We start from the raw sequence: 26,633 nt of genomic DNA, 5'->3' as shown, positions 1-26,633 counted from the left end.
AATAATATGGTAGGACATTAGACTATGACTATGGTAGGATTAGAGTGTGAGCTCCTCTGAGGACAGTCAGTGACATGACTATGTACTCTGTAATGTGCTGCAGAAGATGTCAGTGCTATATAAATACATAATAATAATATGTAGGACATTAGACTATATGACTATGGTAGGATTAGAGTGTGAGCTCCTCTGAGGACAGTCAGTGACATGACTATGTACTCTGTAATGTGCTGCAGAAGATGTCAGTGCTATATAAATACATAATAATAATAATATGGTAGGACATTCGACTATGACTATGGTAGGATTAGATTGTGAGCTCCTCTGAGGACAGTCGGTGACATGACTATGTACTCATTTAGCTCCTTTAGTGGTTACCCTCCTACTCTCCCCCAGTATAAACAGAGCAGCTGCCATCATGCTCCTCCCCTTCCATAGCAGTGCCACAGCTTCCAGCATGCTTCTCTTCCTCCATATAGTATTAGATTGTCCCCCAGGGCTCCCCAGGCTTTTTTCAATGTGAATAAATGGTCCCCTGGCGCCCCTGTATTTGCAGTGGAGCGCACTCACCTGTCCTCCCTCTATCCGTGTGCTTCATCCTCATAGGCACCTCATCTCCGTGATCTGGTGACATGTACACACCCATGTGCCGCTGGGTCACTGAGATGAGACGCCTGTGAGGATGGAGACGTTAGCACACAGATGAGCGTGCCAGCTGGACCAGTGAGTGCGCTCCGCTATGAACACACTGCAGAGGCTCCGGGGGTCCACTATTCAATTTGGGGAGACCAAGGTGGGCCCAGCAACCAGCTGTGAGACCCTGGGGACAACCCAACAATATATGGAGGAGCGGTATGCTGGGACTTGTGGTGCCGCTTTGGAAGGAAGGGAGCACAATGGGAGCCGTGGTGCTTCTAGGGAGGGGCTTGCTGGGAGCTGTGGTCACTCTATGGAGGGAAAGGGGCATGCTGGGGCTGTGGTGCCTCTATGTAGAGGGATGGGCATGCTGGGAGCAGTAGTGCCTCTATGTAGAGGGATGGGCATGCTTGTAGCTTTAGTGTCTCTATAGGGGAGGGCGGGACATTGTTGGGGCTGTGGTGTCTCTATGGAGGGGGATGGCATGCTGGGAACAGTAGTGCCTCTATGGAGAAGAAGGGCCTGCTGGGAACAGTACTGGCTCTATAGGGGGAAGACTTGCTGGGGCTGTGGTGACTCTATAGAAGGGGGGAGGGGCATGATCGGAGCAGAAGTGCCTCTATGGAGAAGGGCATGCTGGCAGCTTTAGTGCCTCTGGAGGGGGAGACTTCCTGTGAGCTTTGGTGCATCTATTGAGGGAAAGGAGCATGCTTGGACTTGTGGTACCTCTATGGAGGGGAAGGACATGCTGATAGCAGCTGTGCCTCTATAGAGGAAGAGGGCATGCTGGCAGCTATAGATAGTGCTTCTATTGGGGAAGGAGACCTGCTGGGGCTCACTCTATAGAGAGGGAGGGCAAAACGGGCTACCTAATGCTGTGGAGTGGGGGGAGGGGTGTCAAACTCACAGGCATGCAGCAGAAGGAATTCCCAGCCAGGCACCTGATCCTCTTCTCTGCACTGGGGAACTGGCTGCACTGAGAGCCTTGGCTGCTTCTTCCCATGTGTGCATACAGCAGCCTGGCATGCCGCCTGTCCCAGCGTGGTCTCCACAGGCCGAGGGGGGCGGAGCCTACACACATACACACACAGTGCAGCAGAGAGGATGCTGGGAGGAGCAGGAGCTCTCAGCCAATGCCCTGCTCCCCGGCCCGACACACGGAGCTGAGTTGAGCCCATGAGAACAGCTGGGGGCTGGGCTGAATCCAGTGGCTGCGGAGCTGCTGATTTTTTAATGTAATTCACCACCGCACCGGCCCAGATTGTTTGCGGTGGCGGCAGCACGGGGGGAGAATGCCACCCGTCCCCCCGGGCCAGTCCGCCTATGGTATCTACATAGCAAGCAGATTAAAAGTATAAGAAAAATGATCTGTTATTCAAGAAAAGATAGAAACTCAAAAGATAGGATGCCTATATGCCAAAAGAGGAGTAATGGAAAACACCAGGATAAAAAGGTTTGGCAGGTGATGTCTACTCGTAGAATATTCCGCAACTCAAAGCCAAGTTCACATGTTGGATAACAAGAGTTATTTGTTGAACATCTATGAGTTCTCGTGTATTTCCCATCTAACTCCGCTCTAGGAACATTTTTCTCCTCACCACCACACATCTCAACGGGCCTTAAAGTGAACCTCCAGACTAAAAATCGACTGAAAAGAACTGAAAAGGCTTGGTGTTTCTTTAACAGTTTCACAGCATCAGAACTTTGTTTCTCTTATACAAGCCTCATTTTTAGCTGCACAGAAGAAAACTGCCCGGGCTTTTTTCCCCTGATGCTGTGCAAAGCATGATGGGATTTCTGATGTTGTTGTTCTCGTTCTGCTGTTTTGGTGCAAATTTTTTTTTTCTACATTTTGAATTTGACATTTGAAGCCTAGCATGTGCAGCTGGGAGGGGTTATCAGGACACAGGACAGTTGGAACTGTGTCTCCTGCTCCTTGTCACCTCCTTTCAACCAAAAAGATGGCTGCCCCCATGACAAAGATGGCAGCCCCCATGAATCACAAACATTTGCCTGTTCTTTTAAAACAGGGTGGGTAAGAGATTATATTACCTATCTATTCTAATCAACATAACTAATGTAACTTAATGACAGTATGTTTGTTTAGGCTGAAGTTCCCCTTTAACATGGCCTCTGGTGGTCACGGGGGCAGGAAACCAGGGACAGAAATAATACTTCAACTTGCATTCCGAGTCTACCTTGCTGCAAGAGCGAAACAGGTTTTATTACTTGCTATGTCCCTGTTCTTTCCAGGGCAGGAAATTATTTTATATGGGGACAAAGGCAACAAAGGACCCTAACATCTTTTCAAGTATACACAACTGAAGCAAAGTCTTTTCCTGGAATTGGATTTTAAGTGTCCCAAACTGAAAGAACCATTAAAGGGAAGGTTCAAGCAAAATAAAAAAATGAGTTTCACTTACCTGGGGCTTCTACCAGCCCCTTGCAGCCATCCTGTGCCCTCGTAGTCACTCACTGCTGCTCCAGTCCCCCGCTGGCAGCTTGCCGACCTCGGAGGTCGGCGGGCCGCATTGCGTACATTTTTACGCATTCCCGCTAGTGCAGGAACATTAACACATACTTTTTACGCATTACTGGTTCAATGAATAAATTTTTACTCATTGAACCAGTAACACGTAAAAATGTATGTGTTAATGTCCCTGCACTAGCGGGAATGCGTAAAAATGTACGCAATGCGCCCCGCCGACCTCCGAGGTCGGCAAGCTGCCAGCGGGGGACTGGAGCAGCAGTGAGTGACTACGAGGGCACAGGATGGCTGCATGGGGCTGGTAGAAGCCCCAGGTAAGTGAAACTCATTTTTTTATTTTGCTTGAACCTTCCCTTTAAGCAAAATACTAAAAACATAAAAAAATAAAGCTACATTCACATCCATAGTACCTTTAAAAAAAATTACTACCTAATATAATTACGGTAACAAAAAGATAGTCGTTTGAATGGGTAACCCTGGAAACAGCAAATTTGTGCTGCTAGCCTGCATTGTGACTTTCAATGAAAAAGGGTCAAGTGGATTATTTTTGTCACTGGCCGCTTCTCCAGAGTGACACTTGTCATCCCATTTTAAACAGTTTTAAATATTGTATTGCTTTTGGGCACCTCTTTGAGAGCTTGGCTTAGTATCCAAAAACGTATTTAGAGGTGGACCTTTGTACACTGGAGTGTGACATCCTACAAGACACCTGGTGGGCCTGAGCGGGAACAAGCTGAATCTCCTCAAAAGCACACAGAGTGATTGTCACTCGACAGCCAGGGCTAGTAATCTTGTGTTTTCATTACCATTTACCCTACCATATCTTACAACCCCAATCCTACTACATCAAAGGTTCTTGCTGTTGCCTTCCTCTTTTTTCCCAAGGTATCGGTCTACTCCAACTAAACTTGAAAAAAGTTAACTTTAGCTTTAAGGTGGCATTGATGTAAAACCTTTAATTGCATGGTTTTACAGTTATGTCCAAGGGAATCTGTTATAATGTATAATATATTATAATATGTTAACTACTGTTGCCAAGAAGGTCAGGCAGATGTATCTAACCTTTAACAGTTCAAGTCTCCATATGGGGCTTCCTCCCCTTTGCCCTATAGAACTATTTTAGATTGAGTTTTTTTGCACTTATTCCTGATTATATAGTTTTTAATTAATTATGCAATCTGAATGAACAGTCGGCATCACCTGCCACAAAATAAACAAAACTGAGAATTGATGCAGTTATCTGAGGCTCTGCTCTACCAGACAGAAATCTATTGATAAATTGATGAAAGGGAAGCTTAACTGAGAGGGCTACGAAGGTTGCCGTTTTATTCCTATTAAACAATACCAGTTGCCTGGCATCCTGCTGATCATTCTGGCCTCAGTAGTGTCTGAAGCACACACCTGAAACAAGCATTTAACTAATCTAGTCAGATTTTTGTCAGAAAAAAATCCAAACTACATGCTTGTTTAGGGTCTATGGCAAAAAGTATTATGCTTGGCAACACACAATGCAACTTCTGGTCTGATTGAAGGAAATTGAGCGATTATTTCCGGTAGCTGATCGATAAAGGGATTGATTTTGCAAAGTTCTAATCGGAAAATAAACCCCATTATCGATTGGGAACAGTTTGGACATGTACACACTGTACAACTTCCTGTCTGATTACCTGTCTATTGGACAGGAAATTGCATCGTGTGTTCCTAGCATAAAGACCAGTCTACACAATACGATTCTTTGTGCAATTCGATTTCGATTCTATTTATGATCCGATTAAATGAGATATGTCCGATCGGGATTCAATTCAATTTGCCACTGCAAAACATTGGCAAATCGAATTGATTTGAATCGAATCCCGATCGGACATGTCGGATTTAATCGGATCGTAAATAGAATCGTAATTGAGTCGCACAAAGAATTGTATCGTGTAGATTGGGCTTTAGAGGCAGAGGATAAACAGGACAGCCCTGTAACCTGCATTGTATAACAATGAATAATAGAGGCGCCAAATCAGAATAAAATGGGCTAAAAAACGTTTAAAAGGAGGGGGTGGGTGGAGCCGTTCCCCTCCGTAAATGACCAGGCCAAATTTAGCCGTAAATATTGTAAGAAATATTTATTTCACAAAACAATTTGTCTCCAAATAAAGTGCAACGCGTTTCACGGGCAAGACTCCCGCTTCATCAGGCAATAAACAAAGGAGAACACAAGTGTGGGTCAGCATAGAGCCAGAGCGCCTCTGTAGCTACAGAGGCGCTCTGGCTCTATGCTGACCCACACTTGTGTTCTCCTTTGTTTATTGCCTGATGAAGCGGGAGTCTTGCCCGTGAAACGCGTTGCACTTTATTTGGAGACAAATTGTTTTGTGAAATAAATATTTCTTACAATATTTACGGCTAAATTTGGCCTGGTCATTTACGGAGGGGAACGGCTCCACCCACCCCCTCCTTTTAAACGTTTTTTAGCCCATTTTATTCTGATTTGGCGCCTCTATTATTCATTGTTATACAATTTTTGTCCACCCTTGGTGGAGGGGTGTATCCCCAATTTTTTCCTGTCTATAGAGAGCGACTTTTTAACCTGAGTGGGGTCAGGTAATAATTCTCCCCACCAGTCTTTACAGTGGTCGCCTGCGTGGTGACCCACACTTGTGAGTATACACTCATTCAAATACATTTGCCATATTGTTGCAACATACTACACTAGATTTGGCTCTCGGTTCTTTTTTCCTGTTTCCCTGTAACCTGCATTGTTTAAAATTCAAGAAATGGGTCAGCCTCCACACCTCTTTCACTTTAGGTGTCCTTTAAGAGCACATGAATATAGCTCAATATTGTGGCTAAACCCCTGAAAATGCATTAATATATAAAATAAAGTAAAACAAAAACAAAAAAACAGAAGCTGCCAGCACAAAGAAACAATCCAACATAAAATGCACACGGGAAAACAAGGACTGGTAGAATGAATGAAATGGTAATGAAGGAAGGTAATGGATGTGTGTGCTTCTAAAATAAATGTGTAGGCGCAATGCTGTTCCGGTGGCAGCTGAAATAATGGCCATATTGTGCTGTGGATACAGTTATGGATGATTCACTAGCCTGGGGGCTAGTGTTGGGAACACACAATACAATTTCCCATCCGATCAACGGGAATTGGACGATTATTTCCAACATATCCGGTCTGAGATCGAGAAAGGAATCGATTTTGTGAAGTTATCAGAAAATCGATTCCTTAATCAAGAGCAGTTTGGACATGGACACACGGTACAACTTTCCATCCCATCACCCATCCATGTGACAGGAAATTGCATCGTGTTTTCCCAGCATACAGCGTTAATAGTCCTGCTGAAGTTCCAGAGAAAACGGGACACAGCTTTAGTTGTAATAAGCATCTTATCTGCAACTATAGCAAAACACAAAGGAACTGAAATCTATCCAACTTACCGGCTTCCCAAATTCCAATTCGGAAAAGAACTTATACCAAGGCTCATTCTTTAAATCTATCTCTTCTGAGGTTTTATCCCGAGTCTACAGAGGTCATGACAGGGAAATGGAAGGAAGAAGGAGAAGAAGATCATGAAAAAGAACACAGAAAAAGGCCTGTTAGAGATGCAGGTCTTCCCCAGTACACCTTCCCGCTGCCAGAACTGGAAACCATCGAGAGAGATTTATTATCTGCTACGGGGAACGCAAGGCTGTACTTAATCCGGCATCTTTAACAGAACATGGATATGCAAGAAACAGAGCTCTAAACACGATCAGGCATTGGATGAGATACAAGAAACAGAACACATACACAGGAGACACAGCAGACACAATACAATACACAGGAGCAAGGCAGATTACACATAAAAGGATAAGAAAGGTTGTGTGGTTCTTTGTTAATCTGATATTGGACTCTGCGTCCTCCTTGGGAGATCACATTCATTTGAAATTCCTGCAGGTGTTTTTGGAAATGTCACAAGCAAAGTAATCTCACAAAACAGGATGTGCTGAATAATATGCAAAGGCCACGTTCACACTGGTGCGTTGCGCTGTGGCTTAACAGCATGCTTTGTAACACAGCTTACCATACTGCATTGCACCACCTATGCAGCGTTTACAGTGCGGCAGCTGCATTGCACTAGAACGGGTTGCGGCATTATCACAGGTTGTAGTGTTACTGCTGAACACGCACATTTACCATAAAAGCGAAGCATCATTTTCATTGTCTGTCTGCTTCACTGTATCCGACGCAACACAAGCATAATGCACAGCACCGCTTTCCTGAACCGCTGCATTCCTGCTATCACAGGGTGCATTCCCAGCATTGCATTACGCAACGGCCACTGAGCACCACGCTCACTGTGGCTGCGTAATGCAACACTGGGAATGCACCCTGTGGTAGCAGGAATACTGAAACCAGTTGGAAATATTGGCATAAAGGGTCTCATCCCTATCAGGCCACTATATGCATGGATATTGTCAGGGGTCTCATTAATAAAATGCGTCTCCCATGGGATTGTAGACCACAGCTCTCCTTTGGGTGTCCCTCTATTTCTAACAATATTAATATGATGTAATAAAGAACGCTTGCATATTAGCTAAAAAGTTCTACTGCTGGTGAGCTGCAATTGGATTTTATTCTCTAGGTTGCTGGGCAAATTATTGGGCCTGGTCGTTGATTCTAAAGGTTCCCACTAATGATGCAGTCTTTTTGTTGTCAAGTCTTACCAAATCTATGTAGTGGAAGGGTAACTGAAACCGGCAAAAACAAGGAAACACAATGCTCAAAAATGGGGAAAAAAAAAGGTTTATTTGCCGAAACATAAACAGAGCTCTCCTACAAGGCAGGGAGCCCCATCCCCACAAGCATGAATCAAAGGAACCCCGCAACCCTAGTAACTAAAGCCTGCAAGTTGGACCAATCCAAAATGCACCACAACAGCCATACACATAAGCTGGCACTGCACAAACAATGTGCCTAGACCAGCACTACTGATAACAATTTGCAATATGCACACAGCTGTGTGACACAACCGTGGATTTCATCATTCCTACTTGGCAACAGTTCTCATCCTTCAGGCAGTTAGAGCAGAGTTCCCCAACCCTGCCCTCAAGGCCCACCAACAGTACATGTTTTGCAGGAAACCACACACAATCACAGGTGGAGTAATTGGTGTTGCAGCAGAGCGGATTAAACTACCTCTGTGGATTTCCACAAAACATGCACGGTTGGTGGGCCTTGAGGACAGGGTTGGGGAACACTGTTTAGAAATTAATTCACAACAAGGATCTGGGTCACTTGAATACCGCAGGGTACGGGGGCTGTGAGAGCTCACAGAATCACCCTGTACACAGAGCTCTGTGTTCCAACCACATGGATCCTCCCGCCTATATGTTCCGCTTAATCACCTGGGCTTTGTCAAGGTAATTGGAAGTCATAGGAAAAGTAAACTGAGTTGAATAGACTTTCAATGGATATTTTAGGTAGTCCGGCTCATATTACATAAAACTGGTAAGACTGGACAAGAAAAAAAGATGAATGGGCAGCATAAGGCAGATCTGGAGGGAAGGGGTGAGCTGATGGATGCAAGAATTGGTAGGATGACAGGCTATAGCTAATGACAGAATGTTTGGATTGGGGAATTCCCTGCCTCAAAGGTCCTCCTAGGACAACCATCCCACCATCCCTACACTGAGGTTCCATTAACTTTTGGTATAGTCGCTACACATCGAGTAGTTCCTGAACTGGTTTGTACAAGTGATCAGCTTAGGTTAATATAGTTATTTATGCAATGGATCTGGTTGTCTAGGTTCTCAACACATGGTACTTGTGCCCCAGGGGACTCTTAGGTTAGATTCAGGGATTGCTAAAATTTGTTATAATTTTTCACGGTGAGTTTGGAGATTAAAATAATGATAAATCATGTACAAGTATCTTTAGTCCATTAAAACCATAAAGCAATGCTTGAAACACATTTATACATCATTTATGAAGCACTAACAGATATATATCAAGGGGTACTTGATATAATGCTACTCACAATAGGGAGTACTTGGCTAACACCAGCTTTCATAATGGGGTACATGCTGTAATAATGTTGAGAAACACTGGTCTAGGTGATCAAAGTATAATCAACAAGCCATTAAAAGGCACAGCCATGTGTATTTGTCTCTATTTATTGTTATGGATGTGGTTTTGGGGATAGATCTTGCAGGCCTATGTAAATTCTCAAGGTCATCATGGATTTCCTCTGGGAGTCCCTGTTCCCTCCCACAACCTCAACTCAAACAGGCATGCTGATTGGCTCCCCCTAAACTGGGCCTAGACTGTGGTAGATACTATTAATAGTGAATGACTGTCAATATAACGTGTTGTGTGTTACCAATAAAGATTTGTGGAAAATGTGTCAGCACTACATATAATTAATGGCAGCATTTTGTAGTTGCATGTACTATGGCAAGTTAAAGCAAACCTGTCACAACCAGAGGACAGTGAAATCAGAGCATAAGGATGAGAAAGCTAAATTGTAACTCTTTTGATTCATGCAACTTTCATGCTTTATCCTCTGTATTTTACAGTGCAATTACTTGTATAGTTCACAATGTGTTCACTGTACTTTGTTATTTAAATGGAAATTGCTTGAATAAATTCAGTTTTATAAGAAAATGAAAGCTAAATTGTGACTTACCCTCAGTGTAATCCTCCTTATACAAAAATGATAAGATTGATATCAAAGCCAGATGATCTCCTTGGCTTACTTTAAGGGTCAGTGGAGCCAACCATTACTACAAGGAACTAAAAAGGGTTGTAGGGAAGAGCACCTGATGACAAGGAAATCAAAGGGTGAGTATGGAAGCCTAGTGCTTGTAAGAAGGCGGCTCAGGAACGGCAGAGGAAGACTCAGGAATCTGACATTACTGACAGGTTTTGGGTTAGTCCATCTCTTCATGGGGGATTCTCAGCATGGCCTTTATTCTTTATAAAGACATTACCTGAAAAAGATTTATACAAAGATGCTGGCCAACCTGCCTGCTCACCGTACATTTCTTTAGTGCTTATAAAAATAAAGAAAAGCCTGAGAACCCCCCCAGGAGAAGATGAGCTAGTCCAAAATATGTTGGTAATGTCAGATTTCTATTACTTACTGTAAGTGACAGCAACATAGGAGAAAAGTAATTTATGGCTCATTTTACTCTGGAGGAAACGTATTTCTTACTTGTAAATGTTTAGATGTATTTTAAATTTTAAGATTTTCGCGACAGAGGTCCTTTAAGTAATGGTGCTACACAGCCACAAGCCGCAGTATGTTATTTATACTGGGCTCCCTTCTTCAGCTTGTTAAAACAGAAAACCCAGAAATGTAATAAGCATCCAAAAAGTAATTCCAGGTCACATTTCAATAAAATACACCCAAAGTGAGAGGAATATGGAAGCTGCCATATTAATTTCCTTTTAAACAATACCAGTTGCCCAGCGTCCTGCTGATCTTTGTCTGCAGTAGTGTTTGAAATACACACCTAAAACATACATGTGACTTATCCAGTCAGACTTCTGTCAGAGCATCTGATCTGCAGGCTTGTTCAGGGTCTATGGCTAAGAGTATTGGGAAACAGATGCTCTGCAGGACAGCCAGGCAATCTGCATAAAGGAAATAAATATGTCAGCCTCCATATCCTTCTCGATAAAGACAAAAGAAATACAGAGAGCCCAATATAGTGTAGTATGCAAAACAAGGAGTTGGAAATGAAAAGTATATAATGTTTATACTCACAAACGTGGGTTACCGCCTAGGCAAGCACTGTAGAGGCAGGTGAGGAGATTACACCTGTCCTCACTCAGGATTAAAAGTCGCTCTCTGTAGATAAGGAAATAAGGGGCAACGCCCCTCTGCCAGGGGTGGATATTGGTAATGTAAGAATGAACAGAGGCGCCAGCAGGATAAAAGGTTCTAAAAGGCTTAAAATCCCTCAGGAGGTGGTGGTGGACTCGCCTCCCCAGAGAAGCTATTCATGACCTTGAGACTATACTGTGTACTCCTATCTGTTTATTGCCTGAGGAAGCGGGAACATACCCATGAAACGCGTTGCACTGTTTGTTTTGGAGTATATTAATAAACCTGTTGTCATAAAACTGACGGTATCTTGTCTGCTTCGAGAAGGCGAGCCCACCACCACCTCCTGAGGGATTTTAAGCCTTTTAGAACCTTTTATCCTGCTGGCGCCTCTGTTCACTCTTACATCCATATCCTTCTCAGTTTAGATGTATTTTAAGGAATCCTGAATGAAGGGGTTATCAATCACCATTCTTTGGTTATAGAGGAGCAGACCAGGGGATATTCCATTGATCGGTGCTGCGTGGGCTCTACAGCCCGCAGCACCGATCAGGATTACACCAGGGCGATCAGACTTCCCCCCTTTTTTCCCCACTAGGGGGATGTCCTGCTGGGGGGGTCTGATCGCCGCCGGCTATTATTGATTTGCGGGGGGCTCCTCAAAACCCCCCTCCGCAGCGTTTTCTGGCCTCACCTCCGTTCCCTCCCTCTGGTGTCCCCTCTGAGCGTCGAAGGACGGATATCCGTCCTGCGCCTGATAGGATAGGCTTCTGCCTATCAGATGCCGGCGATCCCCGGCCAATCAGAGGCCGGGGATCGCCGACCTACGTCGTATGATGTAAACAGCGGGGATTTCTTCCCCACCTGTTTACATTATGCGTGCGAGCCGCGATCGGCGGCTCGCACGCTGTTCACGGAGACAGTCTCTGTGAACTGGCAAGGAAAGGCCGCTCGATCGAGCGGCCGTTTCCATGCTATATCACTAACGACCCGCCGACGCCTATCGGCGTTAGGCGATCGTTAAGTGGTTAGTTAGAACAGGGTATCCTGTAAGCACCTTCTAGATACATAGGGTCCGACCTAATTTCTTTTTTTCTCATAAGTTTTCTCATAGGAGATATGAGGTATATCGTTTTAAAAGAACTTTTCAGCACTCTGCAATTGCAAAAGCACCAAAATATGGTGAAAAAAGTATTGTCAAAATTATTCTGCGTATTCTCTTGCTTACTCGAGGCTTGAAAAGCATATTAGTAATATGATGTGAAAAATATCACCTAGGAGAAAACGTGGGAGAAGTTGTGAATTGCATAGAGCACATTGAGTACAAGGAAATTGCTGTTTTTCTTTTGTTTGTTTGTTTTTTGCTTTACAATACATATAGTGTTCAGGAGAAGATTTTTTTTTCCCAATGAACACAATAGGGAGGGATGAGATGCCCTCTAGTGCTCGGCCTATATTACTGCACTCCAAAAAGCTAAAGAAATATTTTGCCAATTACTATATATGCACCAGTTTCCTGACAGCGTCTCATGTAATGTAACATTTCATGCAGTAATACTTTGAGTGTATGAGATATGTGCCAGCGCCAAGGCAAATACCTCTCCCTTTAACAAAATGAGGAAAGTTGGTTACTATCCATTATAATGAATAACTTTATGAGGGATAAAACAGTAAAATAAGGAATGAACCCGAGTCTACACTTAAGGTGCCCGTACACTGACTCGATTTCCCACCGATAGAAAGCAGATTCGATCACTGTGATCAAATCTGCTGTGAAATCTAAAACCGATCGACTGATTTCAATCCGAAATCGATAGATTCCTTCCATCTGTCCAGGTGGAAAATTTGCATGCATTCCCTTTCTCCAGCTGGTCTTCTTCTTCATCTCCTCTTCACTTTCTGTCCTGTGACCAGCAGAGGTTAAAACAGTAGAGGGAGCTCTACTGTTTGAACTTCCCCTTCTCACAGGACAGGAAGTGAAGATGAGATGAAGAGGGCCAGCCAGAGAAAGGGACTGCAGGGACCCGGGACTCACGCCGATCGGAACAGGTAATGTATTGCTGCTGGCGGGGGGAGCAGGAGTGACCTGAGGCAGGCAGCAGAGGCAGCTCCACACATTGCAAATCGATTCAAAATCTGTATGCTTTGTATGGGCAGTCATTAGATCCCTCTCTGATCAGATTCGATCAGAGAGGGATCTATCGGTTGGTCGATCTGGCGGGATTCGACCAGTGTATGGCTGCCTTTAGAAGGTTCCAGCTCCTGTTTCTTTATAAATATTTCTTCAAGGTTTCCTTGATACCACAACTGTGAGGTGTGTTAGGTGGTCAAACCCTTCAGAATTCTGACACCTGTACATAATGGCTAATGAATTTACCACAACGGTGTGAAGCATGATGGGAGCAGATTAACTGGAGAGCATTGGGTTGATCCATATGAGCAAGAGCTCAGAAACCAGTGCTCAGCTTAATGATAAGTAGCAGCATGAAAATCCAGCCCAATTCCCAGCCTTAAAGGAACAATATTGATTATACTGTTTTTTGAATTGGGATGGGAATATTTTGTCTAAGTGTTCTTAAAGAGACACTGAAGCGAAAAAAAAATTATGATATTATGATTTGTAGCTGGATAGTGTACTGGTTAAGGGCTCTGCCTTTGACATGGGAGACCAGGGTTCGAATCCTGGCTAGGTCAAATACCTATTCAGTAAGGAGTTCAAGGCAAGACTCCCTAACACTGCAGGGTGGCCTCTTGAGCGCGTCCCAGTGGCTGCAGCTCTTGAGCGCTTTGAGTCCGACAGGAGAAAAGCGCTATACAAATGTTCAGATTATTATTATTATTATTATGTGTTGTACAGCTAAGAAATAAAACATTAAGATCAGATACATCAGTCTAATTGTTTCCAGTACAGGAAGAGTTAAGAAACTCCAGTTGTTATCTCTATGCAAAAAAGCAATTAAGCTCTGCAACTTTCAAAGTTGTGGAGAGGGCTGTCTTCTGACTTTTTTTTATCTCATCTGTTAGTTAACTATTTACTTTTTCTCTGCCAGAGGAGAGGTCATTAGTTCACAGACTGCTCTGAAAGAATCATTTTGAATGCAGAGTGTTGTGTAATCTGCACATATTATAGAATGATGCAATGTTAGAAAAAACACTATATACCTGAAAATAAAAATATGAGAATATTTTCCTTGCTGCTAATCTTCTAGTAATTATTCATAGCACACAACCAATTCATTATATCATATTATTTTTTTCGCTTCAGTGTCTCTTTAAGTACTGCTGTATACCTGCACCTGTTTATCTCTTCCTTTAATGTTATGAAATTCCTTTCACAACTCACTGATGGGCCAGGGTGACAGACCAGTGGAATCATGAGGAGAGGTGGGAATCCCTCTGCTTCATCTGTTAACCTTGTGTGTACTTTATATCTTTAAAGTGAATCTGAAGTAAAAATAAACTTATGAGAAAGTGAATTGTATCTGTAGTACAGCAAAGAAATAGAACATTAGTAGCACAGATATGAGTAATATTGTTTCCAGTACAGGAAGAGTTAAGAAACTTAAGTTATCCATGCAAAAGAGCTTCTCTGAGCTCTACGACTAATTTAGTCAGAGAGCAATGCTATTTTATGAAGCACTTATCTCAACCTGTCTCACTATTTTTTGTTTTCTTAAGGTTTTTCTGCTAGGAAGGTCAAAGGGTCATGAGCTCTGCTCTGTTTTATCATTTAAAATACAGAGTGTAATTTGTAAACTGCAAATATCAAAGAATGATGCAATGTTTTAGAAAAACAGCTATATAACTGAAAATAAAAATATGAGACTATTCTTTGCTTCTAATATTCTATTAATTATCTGCACTACTCATACAATTCATTATAACATAGTTTTTTTTTTTCACTTCGGCGCTACTTTAACAGATGACGAGTCTCACTATGTAGCTGCTTGTACCGTGTTTGTAAAGGAATGCATAAAGTAAACATTTGTAATTGTGTGTGAAACTGGATACAAAAGCAGGATTTTCATACTAAAAGTTTTTTGTATTTCAGATAAATACTGTGTAGTCTTCTGAGAGATGCAGTGACCAGCATTGGCTGTGTCACATTTCCTACGAAGCAAAGCCTCCCCTTTGCTAATGATTTGTTCCAAAGCAGCTACAACCTACACACAAACAATTACATTGCCTCTGATATTTTGCATGAAAAGTAAGACAATGCTTACACAGCTACTTAGACATTATTTGTACATTGTCATTTTAGAAGACTTGGTTAATGATAGCGTTCCTTTAACTACTGGCTGACCCGCGTCATGCCGTTGGGTGCGGCCGCGCCGGCAGCGTAAAGTCCTGGGGCTCTGTTTTGCAGGAGATCGCGCGCAGGCTGCACGTGCACCTCCTGCTTGGTGGGCGGAACGGAGATCCGCCTTCTGTTAGACAGCGAAACAGCCGTCTAATTACACCTACAGCGCTGCGATATGCAGCAGCGCTGTACTGGGGACAGCCGTGTGACATGGCTGTCCCCTCCAGGGGATCAGAGGTGATCGGCTGGCGGGGGGAGGGAGGGCGGGCCTAGGGGAAAAAAATAGTAAATTTATTATAAAATAAATAAAAATATTTATAAAAAAAATAAATAAACACACGGGGAGCGATCAGACCCCACCAACAGAGAGCTCTGTTAGTGGGGAGAAAAGGGAGGGGGGGGGGGCATCACTTATGTGCTGTGTTGTGCGGCCCTATTTTACAAAAAAAAAGGTCTGGTCTTTAGGGGGGGTTTAACACTCTGGTCCTCAAGTGGTTAAGCAGCTGAAATCCAGGATAGGACCCAGTATTGTAGAGGACATCACCTGAATGAAGAGCTATGACGTGCGAACGGGTAATTAAAGAATCATTATAGGTATCTGCAGAATAACAACTGAAGCGCGTAGGTAGAAATTATAGAAGGGATCACACTTGGGTCCAAGGAAAATGCCTGCATTTCCCCACATGCGGGAAGCAAATTAAACATGACCCAACCCATCGATTAACATGGCCCATCACGTTTGGTGCGATTCGACATGTGGGGAAACCGTGTGCAATTCCATCAAGTGTGATGCCTGCCGAAGAGGATGCCTCACGGCACAATGCCTTTCTTATTTGCACCGGACTTTGCCATTGATAAATCGGCAACACCATTAAGATAAATGTAAATGTTTAGCAGAATCAGTGGACTTATCCTTTACAGCACAAGGGTTTCTGGCACAGAGACAGTTAAAAACTCAAGCATGCACAACATTACGACTCCTGTAAGATACAACGAGAGGTCTACATACAATACAAAGAACGAAGTGACTCTTTACTGCTGACGTGCGCCAACGCCAGATCACGGCAGCGAGAAAGCAGGTTTATATCAGGTTGAAAGCAGATCATTCTAACGCACAGAGCTGAATATAAGTAGGGAGTGTTTCAGTTACACCACACAAAGCTGTTACATGGTAGTACAAGTCTAGCTTCCCCCTGCTAATCCTCCAAGTCCTGCCGAGTTATACCAGCCATTACTGAGAGCAACAAAAAGCCCATGATAGCACACAATGAAGTATAATCGCGACATCACTGCAAGCTGGAATACTCACAGTTCCATAAGCCTCTCCATTGCTCTGCCTTGCTTAACTTCTCTCGTGTTTCTGAACTGGTTATTAGTAACGGCACTGCATCCACCCACCCACTGTGCACACAGGTTAAGCAACAACAAACAGACTCAGAGGCTGTCCCGGGAGTTACATTACCATCTTCTCATTGACGAGAGCGGAGGATTTCCCAGGCTGGTACTCATGAATGCTCCTTGGCTCTGCACGGTATTTTCTGGTGTCGACCTTCTTGTCTGGGGGATCCCAGTCATTCCTATGGACAAGGAAAGCGGTTAAGCGTGAAAGCTGCTGGTTACCGGGGAAACGTGTGTTGTGGATGGAAGTATTCCAGGCTTGCTAATCCCGTGTCCAGGCACTCTCATCTCAGAGCAGGAAATCTGCTAGAGATTGGGTACGCGTTTCGTCTGCTATAAGAGCGGAGTTTTACGACAGTCTCGCCGTACATGTCAGAACAGAAAACAGGCTCCAATCGTCTGTTTCCTAGAGAACACACTTCATCATTTTTAGCCCACTCTGAGTAGTCCCTTACAGCAGGCCAATAAGCAGATGTTTCTCTCTGCTCTGTGAATATTTCTCCTTGGTGATGGGCCAGGCCATATGAGGACTGGGAGAGGCCATACTTAACGCTTTCTCTGCCTGGTATTTTAGGGGGTTTCCAGTAAGAAGTTGAATAAACTCCCAGTAAGGATCTAACCCATAGTGCTGCTGTGACAGGAGGATCATTAGGGTCCTTTTCCACTAGGTGTGATCCACTTCATAAGTCAGATCCACAGGATTTTGCTAATTGCAACATCACCGCGATTAACATGTAAATCACGGTGCTATTTTTCTAATAGTCGGATTCGATTTTTCCCTGAATTGCAATAGTCTGCCTGTACTTTTTTGATTCAATTGTGCTCAATGTAAAAGATAGTATCACCAAGAAAAATGCGTGTCATGTTGAAACACCTGTGATTTGCTGTATTTTTTCCCAGAAGAATTCATCTTTTAGGATTCATTCAACACCAAAATCGCAACCATAAATATAAATCCGGAAGATCGAATCGAATCTCAGGCTAAATCAAGAAAATCTAATCAGATTGCAGGGTAAATAAATGTTATAAAGTCAGAATCCCAATGAAATCAGAATGCATTTTGAGATGGAAAAGGACCCTTAAGCTACATGTTCACTTCGCAATTTTTAAAGCGATTTTTCCCACGAGATTTTTTTTTGCATGATCGTTTCCACAAACTCGCCACTTTTGTACATGTGCACGATAAAGCGAATTACGTTTTGCAACACGCAGATTACAACCGTCACGGCGGATCGGTTCCTGAAGATCCCCAACAAGGATCATGCAAAGTGGCGCGATCATTTCAACTCTATTGCGCCCGCCACGTGACGTTGCGTGTTCTCGTGGGTAGGAAGATAGATCAGGGAACGCTCGTTCGTCGGGTCGCTGAGGGTTCTCCAATCCATCTTCCAGTGAGTACAATACTCTAACTAAAACTAACAGTGAATCAAACCATTAGAAGCGGTCTTAGACAAACTTTAGCAAAGTGAATAATGAATGGCTTGACCTGAGAAGAGAATCTTAAGGCACTATTATGGGAAGGAAGGGATGATCCTTGCTAAGCTGCTCTGATGGGAGAACAAGACATCCCCAGTGGTTGCATGGAAAGAAAGTTATTTGGCTCAAGTGAGCATGAATCCTGTACAACAAGGTCCTGCTGCTACTCCAGTTAGCAATTATTTTTTGGATGCGGACTTACTATGCAGTCTCCTGCCAGAGAGGAAATACATTGCTTAAAAGTCTATGTAACAATTTTAATGAGGAACACTAACCAAGTAACATTCTTGCTAGATAGGCAGTTTAGTATGGATGAGAAGACTATAAACGGGGGAGGGAGACGAGTGGAAAGGTATTTATGCTCAGTTGGACAGAATGGTCTTATTTGTGAAGAATAACGCAGAGAGCAAAAATCTGGCAATGCATGATACAATTTGGTAATCCAACAGAAAGTTAGTGGACACAATGCAGCGGAAGTAGCTAAATGATCTGTGCCCACTGCACGGATTATACAGCAATGTAAGTCTATGGCGACGTGGTAAGTGTGCACGAGCAATCGTGGTAAGCCAGTGATGTACTTCCTGTCCAGCAGGGAGTATGTCACTGAGAGGGGGCGGTGCTATGCACATTACCCGGTCGATGCACTCAGGGTAATGCGAAAGGGGACAAGGTTCGATCGCCCTGCCCTGGGATCATCTGATGTGAAAGGGGTCAAGGTTCGATCGCCCTGCCCTGGGATCATCTGCCGCAGGACGATTGGTTAAAAGGACCCTTAGCGGTACATAAGACCGAAATCTGGACTTACCTGGGGCTTCCGCAGGTAAGTCCAAATTTTGTTTTTATTTACCGCTCCAGGACTCTTAAGTAGCCTTAAAGGATACCAGAGGCAAAGCATATTCAAAGTTTTATACATACCTGGGGTTTCCTCCAGCCCCATCTGCACGGATCGCTTCCACGCCGCCGCCCTCATCCTTCTCGTGTTCCAGTATCGGGTCCTGTAACTTCGGCATTTGCGGCAGTTTGATGCATGCGTAGTGCGCTCCCTCAGTCTCTCTCCGGCTGTTGGGAGCAACTGCGCCTGCGCAGTAGTATTCTTCGCTGGAGAGGATGCACTGCGCTTGCTCAGACTGACTGAAGTTATGGGACCCGGTACCAGAGCTGGAGAAGTCTGAGGACGGTGGCGTGAGAGGAATCCAAGCGAATAAGGCTGGAGGAAACCCCAGGTATGTATAAAACTTGGAATATGCTTCGTCTCTGGTACACTTTAAGAGGAAGAAAAAGTCTCTCTAATAGGGTCACGAACACAAATTAAATCTAACAAGAGGATCTAATCTTTCATCATCCTTTTGAAAAAGTAATTTCCATGTACTTCCACTATATACTGTATTAAAGAATGTATTCAAAAGCTGAAATTTTCCAACTCTACATGAAGATTGCCCACAGTACATCCCATTATCTCAGGTCATCATTACTGAAAAGAATCTCACCTTTCGTGGCTTGGCTTGAGGGAGGAAGAGCGGGTTGTTGGAAGTGGTAAGGTGACAGATCTGCGGACATTGCTGTCCAGGTCCACGTGATCCATCTCACTCTTGGAACGTGGTACTGAAGACTGCGATTGTCCTGCACATTCCAGACCAGAGCCAAGAATCAAAAGATTGCCAGTGCCAATACTGTAACACAATACTACAACTATATCACATACTTTATACTTCTGATTTAGGGGTCCCACAACAAAAAAACAAAAAGCCTGAATCACACTAGAACCACGCATGCAGATAATCTTGTAAAATCTGACAATTTTGTCAAACACCTGATCTTCTGCATGCTTGTTCAGGGTCTATGGCGAAATGTATTATACGATTCGATTACGATTCTATTTACGATCCGATTAAATCCGACATGTCCGATCAGGATTCGATTCAATTCGATCTGCCATTGCAAAACATGTTGGATTTAATCGGATCGTCAATAGAATTGTAATTGAATCGTATAAAGAATCGTATCGTGTAGATTGGGCTTTAGAGGCAGAGGATCAGCAGGATAGCCAGGCAACTGGTATTTCTTAAAAGGAAATAAATATGACTGCCTCCACATACCTCACTACAGTTGTACGATAGATGGAGAAAAACAAACAATATAACAAGTGAAATGTAGTAGGAGTGTCTCGGCACCCTATAGGAAAAGGCACATGAGACAAAAAACGGGAGCCCAGTAGTGCAATATGTCAAAGATTGATGTGGAAAATCCACAAGATGCTAATCACATAGGAGGGTTGCAAGGGGCAACAGATCACAGGGAGCAGGTGGAGATCATAAACCCGACTCCACTCGGGGTGGTCCAGGGAAGGACCTGGACGTGGTCGCTATCTTGAAGAAAAAGGGGACAGGGGTCCACCCTGGTGGGAACCACAAGTGTTCTGTCACCACCCCTCGGACAGAATATGTACGGGGGTGTACTATGCACAATTAGGGGGAAGAGGCGCCCTGGTTGAATAAAAGCTTCTAAATACAGTTTAAAAACAAAAAGGGAAATGAGGTAACTTACCTCAATGACAAAATCTTTGTAATTTACAAAAGATATTTAGCTCAGACAACGCGTTTCGCGGGTCTGAGCCCGCTTCATCAGGCCAATAACAGTGAAATATTATATGAATCAATCTAGCCTCTCAAAGAGGCTCCCTTTGCTAGATTGATACATATCATTTTGCACTGGTTTTGGCCTGAGGAAGTGGGCTCAGACCCGCGAAATGCAATGTCTGTGCTAAATAAAAAATCTTTTGTATATTACAAAGATTTCATCATTGAGGTAAGCTACCTCATTTCCCTTTTCGTTTTTTAAACAGTTTTTAGAAGCTTTTATTCAACCAGGGCGCCTCTTCCCCTAATTGAATATGACGAGTGTCTGACCGACATCTATAGCTGGAGGTGATTTAGTCTAAGTGAACACACAGGCTTAAAACTTACCATCCTCTATGTATGAATGTCGTCCATAGTTTGGATAGGAGTAGTCTGAATCATCATCTAAAAATAAACACGGACAGAGCTGAAAACTTTCTTGCAAAGTATTTTTAATGAAATAAAAAAAAAAAAATTAAAACAGCACAGCAAAGAAACGAATAGAAATGCAATAATGAAGTGTCATAATATACTTCATCTCACTGACATGCAGTAATTATTCTTCAATTTTCAGTCAGTAAATACTGGGGACTGTGAGCGAAAGCTTCTCCCTATGAAGCCTCCGCCTGCTGTAATCACGCAGCTCTTCCCAATATCAAGAGGAAAACGTAACGTTCCCCGGAGGGTAAGTGACTGGAAAATGTCAAATGTTTGGCAGTAATTACAGCCTTGCTGAAGACTGAGTCATATCACTCAAAACTTTACATAGCGATTTACCAGAGTGAAGCTGGATAAGACTGGATTAAAGCAGCAAAATAAATAGAACTTAAAAAGTTCACTTTAGTAATTAGCACTCTTGCCTTGCAGTGCTAGGTACACGATGCAATTTTCCGCCCAATCGACGGATGATCGGACAGGAAGTTGTAGCGTGTGTACAGTCCAAACTGCCCCCGATCAATAAAGGGATCCATTTTCCGACGATAACTTCGCAAATTGACCCCTTTCTCGATCAGAAACAGAGCAGACGTGTCAGAAATAATTGCCCAATTCCTGTCGAGCAGGCAGGATATTGCATCGTGTGTTCCCAGCATTAACGTCCATACCAATGGCAAGATGTCATGTATCAAGATGACACACGAACGATCCTTCCAACCAACATTGCGTAACTATCTTTTAAAGAAAAAGTGATAAACGATAGTTACAGACGGACACTGACATCGCCATAGACTTGCATGGCTGCCTAATCTATGCTGTAGGCATGGATCATGCGGCAATGCACTGCAGAGTTTGCAGGGGGCTTGTGGCAATTTCGCTACTTCCCTTGCATTGCATCACGTTGCAATAGTGTGTAAGTCTCCATAGAAACGAGCTGTGGTAGGGAAGAGTACCGCAACACATAGAGATGCTGTACTGTAAGTGTGAAAGCAGCCATAAAGTGGTCCCCTTTTTCAGATAGATATTTGCTGGTCTTTATCCTTGACCTTGTACTGTGTGAATAATGTATTGGGACATGCGCCAGAACTGGAACGGCAAAATGTAACATGATACAGCAGGCAATAACAACATGCCAGTGAAAATAAGACAGGACTCAGACTACACAGGAACAAAGATGTGTGAACATAAACAGCATAAACAGGACTGGTTGTTATGGTAGGACTTTGGCTGCAGTATAAATCTTTTGTTGCTCTGTGTAGTATAAAATAGTAGCAAAGAAATCTATTCAACACAAAATTGCTTCCTGAAGCATTATATAAAGCTTAAACATTAGACTGGATTAGCTTTAGGTAACAGCTTCAGTAATGCTGAAAACAAACAAAGCGCCAAGCGTAATTAAGGAATTCTTCAATGTTATAATGTCTGGAAGCTTAGTGTATTATGTCATGTACAATATTTTCACTTTTCCATAGCCGGTGACATGTTCCAATATCAATAAACGCACACGCCCATTTATTAAATACATCAAACACACTTGTGAGGAGCCGGAGGGCGACTCTGCATTCATGTGAACCTGAATTGAGCAAAATTATTTAAAAAAAAAACAAAAAACAATGTACCTGCAAATTAATATTACATACTTACCTCGCCGTCAGATCCTCTCAGAAGCCCACGGTTTTATTCTAACAATGATACCTTCTAGTTCTGAAAAGATTTTGTCAGAACTGAAATATATCAGTTGCTCTCAGTTGTATATCAGTTCCTGTCAGTTATATATCAGTTCCTGTTAGTTATAGCTGAAAGAACAACTGATGTGCTAGGTAATGTCCATGTTTCCCTGTGGTTGAAGTGGGCAATATTACAGTGTAACAGTGTGCTGACCAGGAAGCTGTTACAGGTTCATCACCATTTTTAAAATGGCGGCCGGAGAATTCCATCGATCACAGTGGACAAACATGACACGGAGAGGAAAAAGATTGACGAGTAGACTACGTGTGAAGTAAGTATGATGTGTGTATGTTAATTGTCTTTTAATGTTCAGTTTCGGTTCGCTTGAAGAACGTCTAATGTAGTTCCAAACAATTGTTAATTCACAGCAAACAAAGACAAAAAACACCACAGCATACCAAGGCCAAAATATGCTTTGCATTATAGTAAGCGTAGAAAGCCTGCAGGGTTATCAATAAAGAGCCTGAAAGCCTTGAAGCCAAAAAAATGTGTGCAGCAAACCCAATGACTGATCTTTGCGATTACCTTCAGAGCTAGGACTAGGAGTAGAGACAGGAAACTGGTAGGTGGGAGTGTAAGGATTGACCTCTGCAGCAGAGAAAAGCAGCACAGAAAAGCAGTGGGCTTTCAGCACCTCTACGGTTAGATCTAAACTTCAAGAATGCAAAAAGCAACCCATGGTTTACTATTTCTAAGTCCTCGTTCACATCTATGCAGCGCAGATGGCTGTGCGATTGGAACGCAATGTGTACGATCGCACGTCATCTGCGCCGCTACCCGCTGCGCTGCTGATCCCATCCATTGACAGTGAATGGGTCAGCTCTGCACTTGCGGACAGAATGCACGCAGCAGTACGCAAGCGCATCATAGCGCATCGTACTGCTGCTCAGCACCTTTGATGTTAACGGCAGAAGGGCTGTCTATGCTTTTCTGCTGTTCTTGCATGTTACCACGTCATACGCGCTTCCAAATGCACACGGAAGCGCGCAAGATGTGAACGAGGCCTTAGGGCTCATTTCCACTGAGTGCGGAAATTTGTATTCGTTTCCATTGATAGGTTTTTTTTTCCGCATCAGAATGGATTAAAAAAAATGCAGACTGCTTGTTGCAGATTTTTGCACCACGCACTGTTACGCACGCAAATGCCATGCAAAAATAGTCAAAAGGTCCTCCATGGGAATGCAAATTTTCACATCCATTTTCTGATATTGGGCCCCATTTCCACTAGGGCATTGTTTCCCCGCAGTCGAGTCGCACAGGGAAATGCGCCCTATGTGGCCAATGACTCTTTTGCCGTCCAGGTTGCATGCCGTTGCAAATCTGGACCGCATGGCACAGCTAAGCGTTTCATATGCGTGCTCCCATCACTACAGCGTGCCAGCGTGCGTCCTGCAAGACACACGCTGGCTACACAGAGCTGGATCATCCACAAGGCAAGCCTAGGCAGTTGCCTAGGGCCTGGAGAGAGTCTAGGGGCTTAGTGGATGCTAGCCTCCACCAAATCTTACTACAAAAAAGCCAAGTGACCATCAGCAGAGGGCAAAAACTCCTATCTTGCCTAGGGCCCTATCTTATTCCTTTTCTGTGGCTAAGTGGAAACGGGCCCTAACATGCTTCTTCCTGTCGCCTGTGTAATCACAGTGATATCATGTTGCTATGGGAGATTTCAAATTAGATGCAAAATTTGCATTCAAAAAAAGTATAAAAACCCAGGCGGTTTCAAACAAAAAACGCATGTCTGCAAATGTACTCAAATCGCATGGGAGACGGTGGAAATGAACCTTTACTGAACACCACACAACCTATAAAGCTATGCTGGTAGATGCAATTTCACCATCCAATAGCCTCCTCCCACTATAAAGCTATCAGGATACAGTGCCCTTTTAACAGCATAAAGGTGGCCACACACCATACAATTTTTTAATATATCTTTACAATTTAAGAATTGCAATCAATTTTTCTGACTGATTGTAACATTTCAAAAATATGACCAATGTGCCACACACGTATGTTCAATTTTTTCCTCAATTATGATAAAAATGATTGGAAACTCAGAGAAAATTGCTAAGGTGTGTATATTAATAAATTAACAATCCAACACACACCATACAATCTTTAGTAGAAATTGAAGAGAAATATCTGGCATTCCGGATCGATTTAAAGGGAAGGTTCAGGGAGGGGAGTGAAAAAATAAAAATCAATTTCCACTTACCTGGGGCTTCCTCCAGCCCGTGGCAGGCAGGAGGTGCCCTCGCCGCCGCTCTGCAGGCTCCCGGTGGTCTCCGGTGACCGACCCTACCTGGCCAGGCAGGCTGCCAGGTCGGGCTCTTCTGCGCTCCAAGGCCAGGCACTTCTGCGTCCCACGCAGCCGCGCTGACGTCATCGGACGTCCGCCGGGCTGTGCTGCGCCTGCGCAGTAGAGCCCGGCGGACGTCAGATGACGTCAGCGCGGGACGCAGAAGTGCCGGGCCTTGGAGCGCAGAAGAGCCCGACCTGGCAGCCGGCCTGGCCAGGTCGGGTCGGCCACCGGAGACCACCGGGAGCCTGCGGAGCAGCGGCGAGGGCACCTCCTGCCTGCCACGGGCTGGAGGAAGCCCCAGGTAAGTGGAAATTGATTTTTATTTTTTCACTCCCCTCCCTGAACCTTCCCTTTAAATAGAAAAAAAAATGGGAAATCCGATCCGATTTTTTTAGTCGAATGAAAAAAAAAAAAAAAAAAAACTTTTGATTTTTTTCGAGATACGATCGTTTATTGAATTACTGTAAAATTGGATCATTTTATTGTATCGTGTGTGGCCACCTTTAGAGTTATAATAACACTTTATTATGTGTTAGCAAAATAAAGCACTTGTTCTACGTAAAAGGTTAACAAGCAAACTGCACTGAATCTGTGGATATAAATATCACTGCACAAATCCACTCCATCAAGCTAATCCGCTGATACCTTCTGTTTTAGGCTTGACCTCAGGCAGCTCAGGAAATGTGTATGTTGGGGTGTACGGGTTTTCCTCAGGAGAGTCTAGCAAAATGCAGCAAGAGTTGGAAAATGACCAAAGATTGATAGAGAAGAAAAACAAAAGTTTGCTTTCCTAAAACAGAAAGAATTTGTGATAATTCAGGTTGGAGTGAGCTTGCGATGTCTCCCAGGGCATCACTGCTGAATATATGCAAATTAACCATTGTACCCTTAGAAGCTAAACACACCTCCAGAACCGCTGGAATGCAATGATGTGTCAGCTTGTTAATTTGTACAGAGCCATAATAATCCAACATGCATACAGATTGTTTCGGATTGTTAGATCCTCATCAGTGCGTGGCATGGATTAATTTGGCTCTATGGAGTAGGGCTTGTAACACCGAGAGGTACAGACTAACCAGCAAGCTCATGGTGACCCAGAACTCATTGGAAGTAATGGTAAAGGAGGAGTCAGAACGGGATTTCAGCATCATTCTTTTATCTCTACTATAAAACTGGTTACAGCAAGGGAAGAAAAAAAGCTCTTTTGTTACTCTGGTCTAATACAGACATCAAACAAATCCACACCCGCAGACCCGCTACCCGTACCCCACCTACAGCACAATTAAAATCAAAACTGGTACCCAAACCTGACCCACATTTCGAGTAACCCGCGGGTACCCAACCATCCGATGCAGGCCTCTTCCTCAAGGACTAGATTTGGACAAGAGTGAGAGCATCTAACACCATGTGTGTTAGCGATTGACATGAGACTGGGTTACAGCTC

At 43.6% G+C, this 26,633-nt stretch overlaps 1 protein-coding gene across 46 annotated transcripts in view; it reads right to left on the bottom strand.

The window, feature by feature from the left end:
- Positions 1 to 26,633, bottom strand: part of SORBS1 (sorbin and SH3 domain containing 1) — a 351,749-nt gene that overhangs the window by 94,925 nt on the left and 230,191 nt on the right. For 28 of the 46 annotated variants that reach the window (XM_068258094.1, XM_068258093.1, XM_068258095.1 and 25 more), the window contains 6 exons: positions 25,835 to 25,909; positions 23,416 to 23,478; positions 21,076 to 21,132; positions 19,600 to 19,732; positions 16,701 to 16,815; positions 6,566 to 6,649 (listed from right to left, as the gene is read on the bottom strand). In XM_068258094.1, the coding sequence (XP_068114195.1) occupies positions 6,566 to 6,649; positions 16,701 to 16,815; positions 19,600 to 19,732; positions 21,076 to 21,132; positions 23,416 to 23,478; positions 25,835 to 25,909 (527 nt within the window). The remainder of the gene's footprint in view (positions 1 to 6,565; positions 6,650 to 16,700; positions 16,816 to 19,599; positions 19,733 to 21,075; positions 21,133 to 23,415; positions 23,479 to 25,834; positions 25,910 to 26,633) is intronic. The other 18 variants (XM_068258105.1, XM_068258101.1, XM_068258121.1 and 15 more) reach the window with 3 other exon arrangements.

Source organism: Hyperolius riggenbachi, chromosome 10 (genome assembly GCF_040937935.1).
Source record: "Hyperolius riggenbachi isolate aHypRig1 chromosome 10, aHypRig1.pri, whole genome shotgun sequence".
Lineage (NCBI taxonomy): Eukaryota > Metazoa > Chordata > Amphibia > Anura > Hyperoliidae > Hyperolius > Hyperolius riggenbachi.
This window is presented reverse-complemented; position numbering and strand designations above follow the sequence as displayed.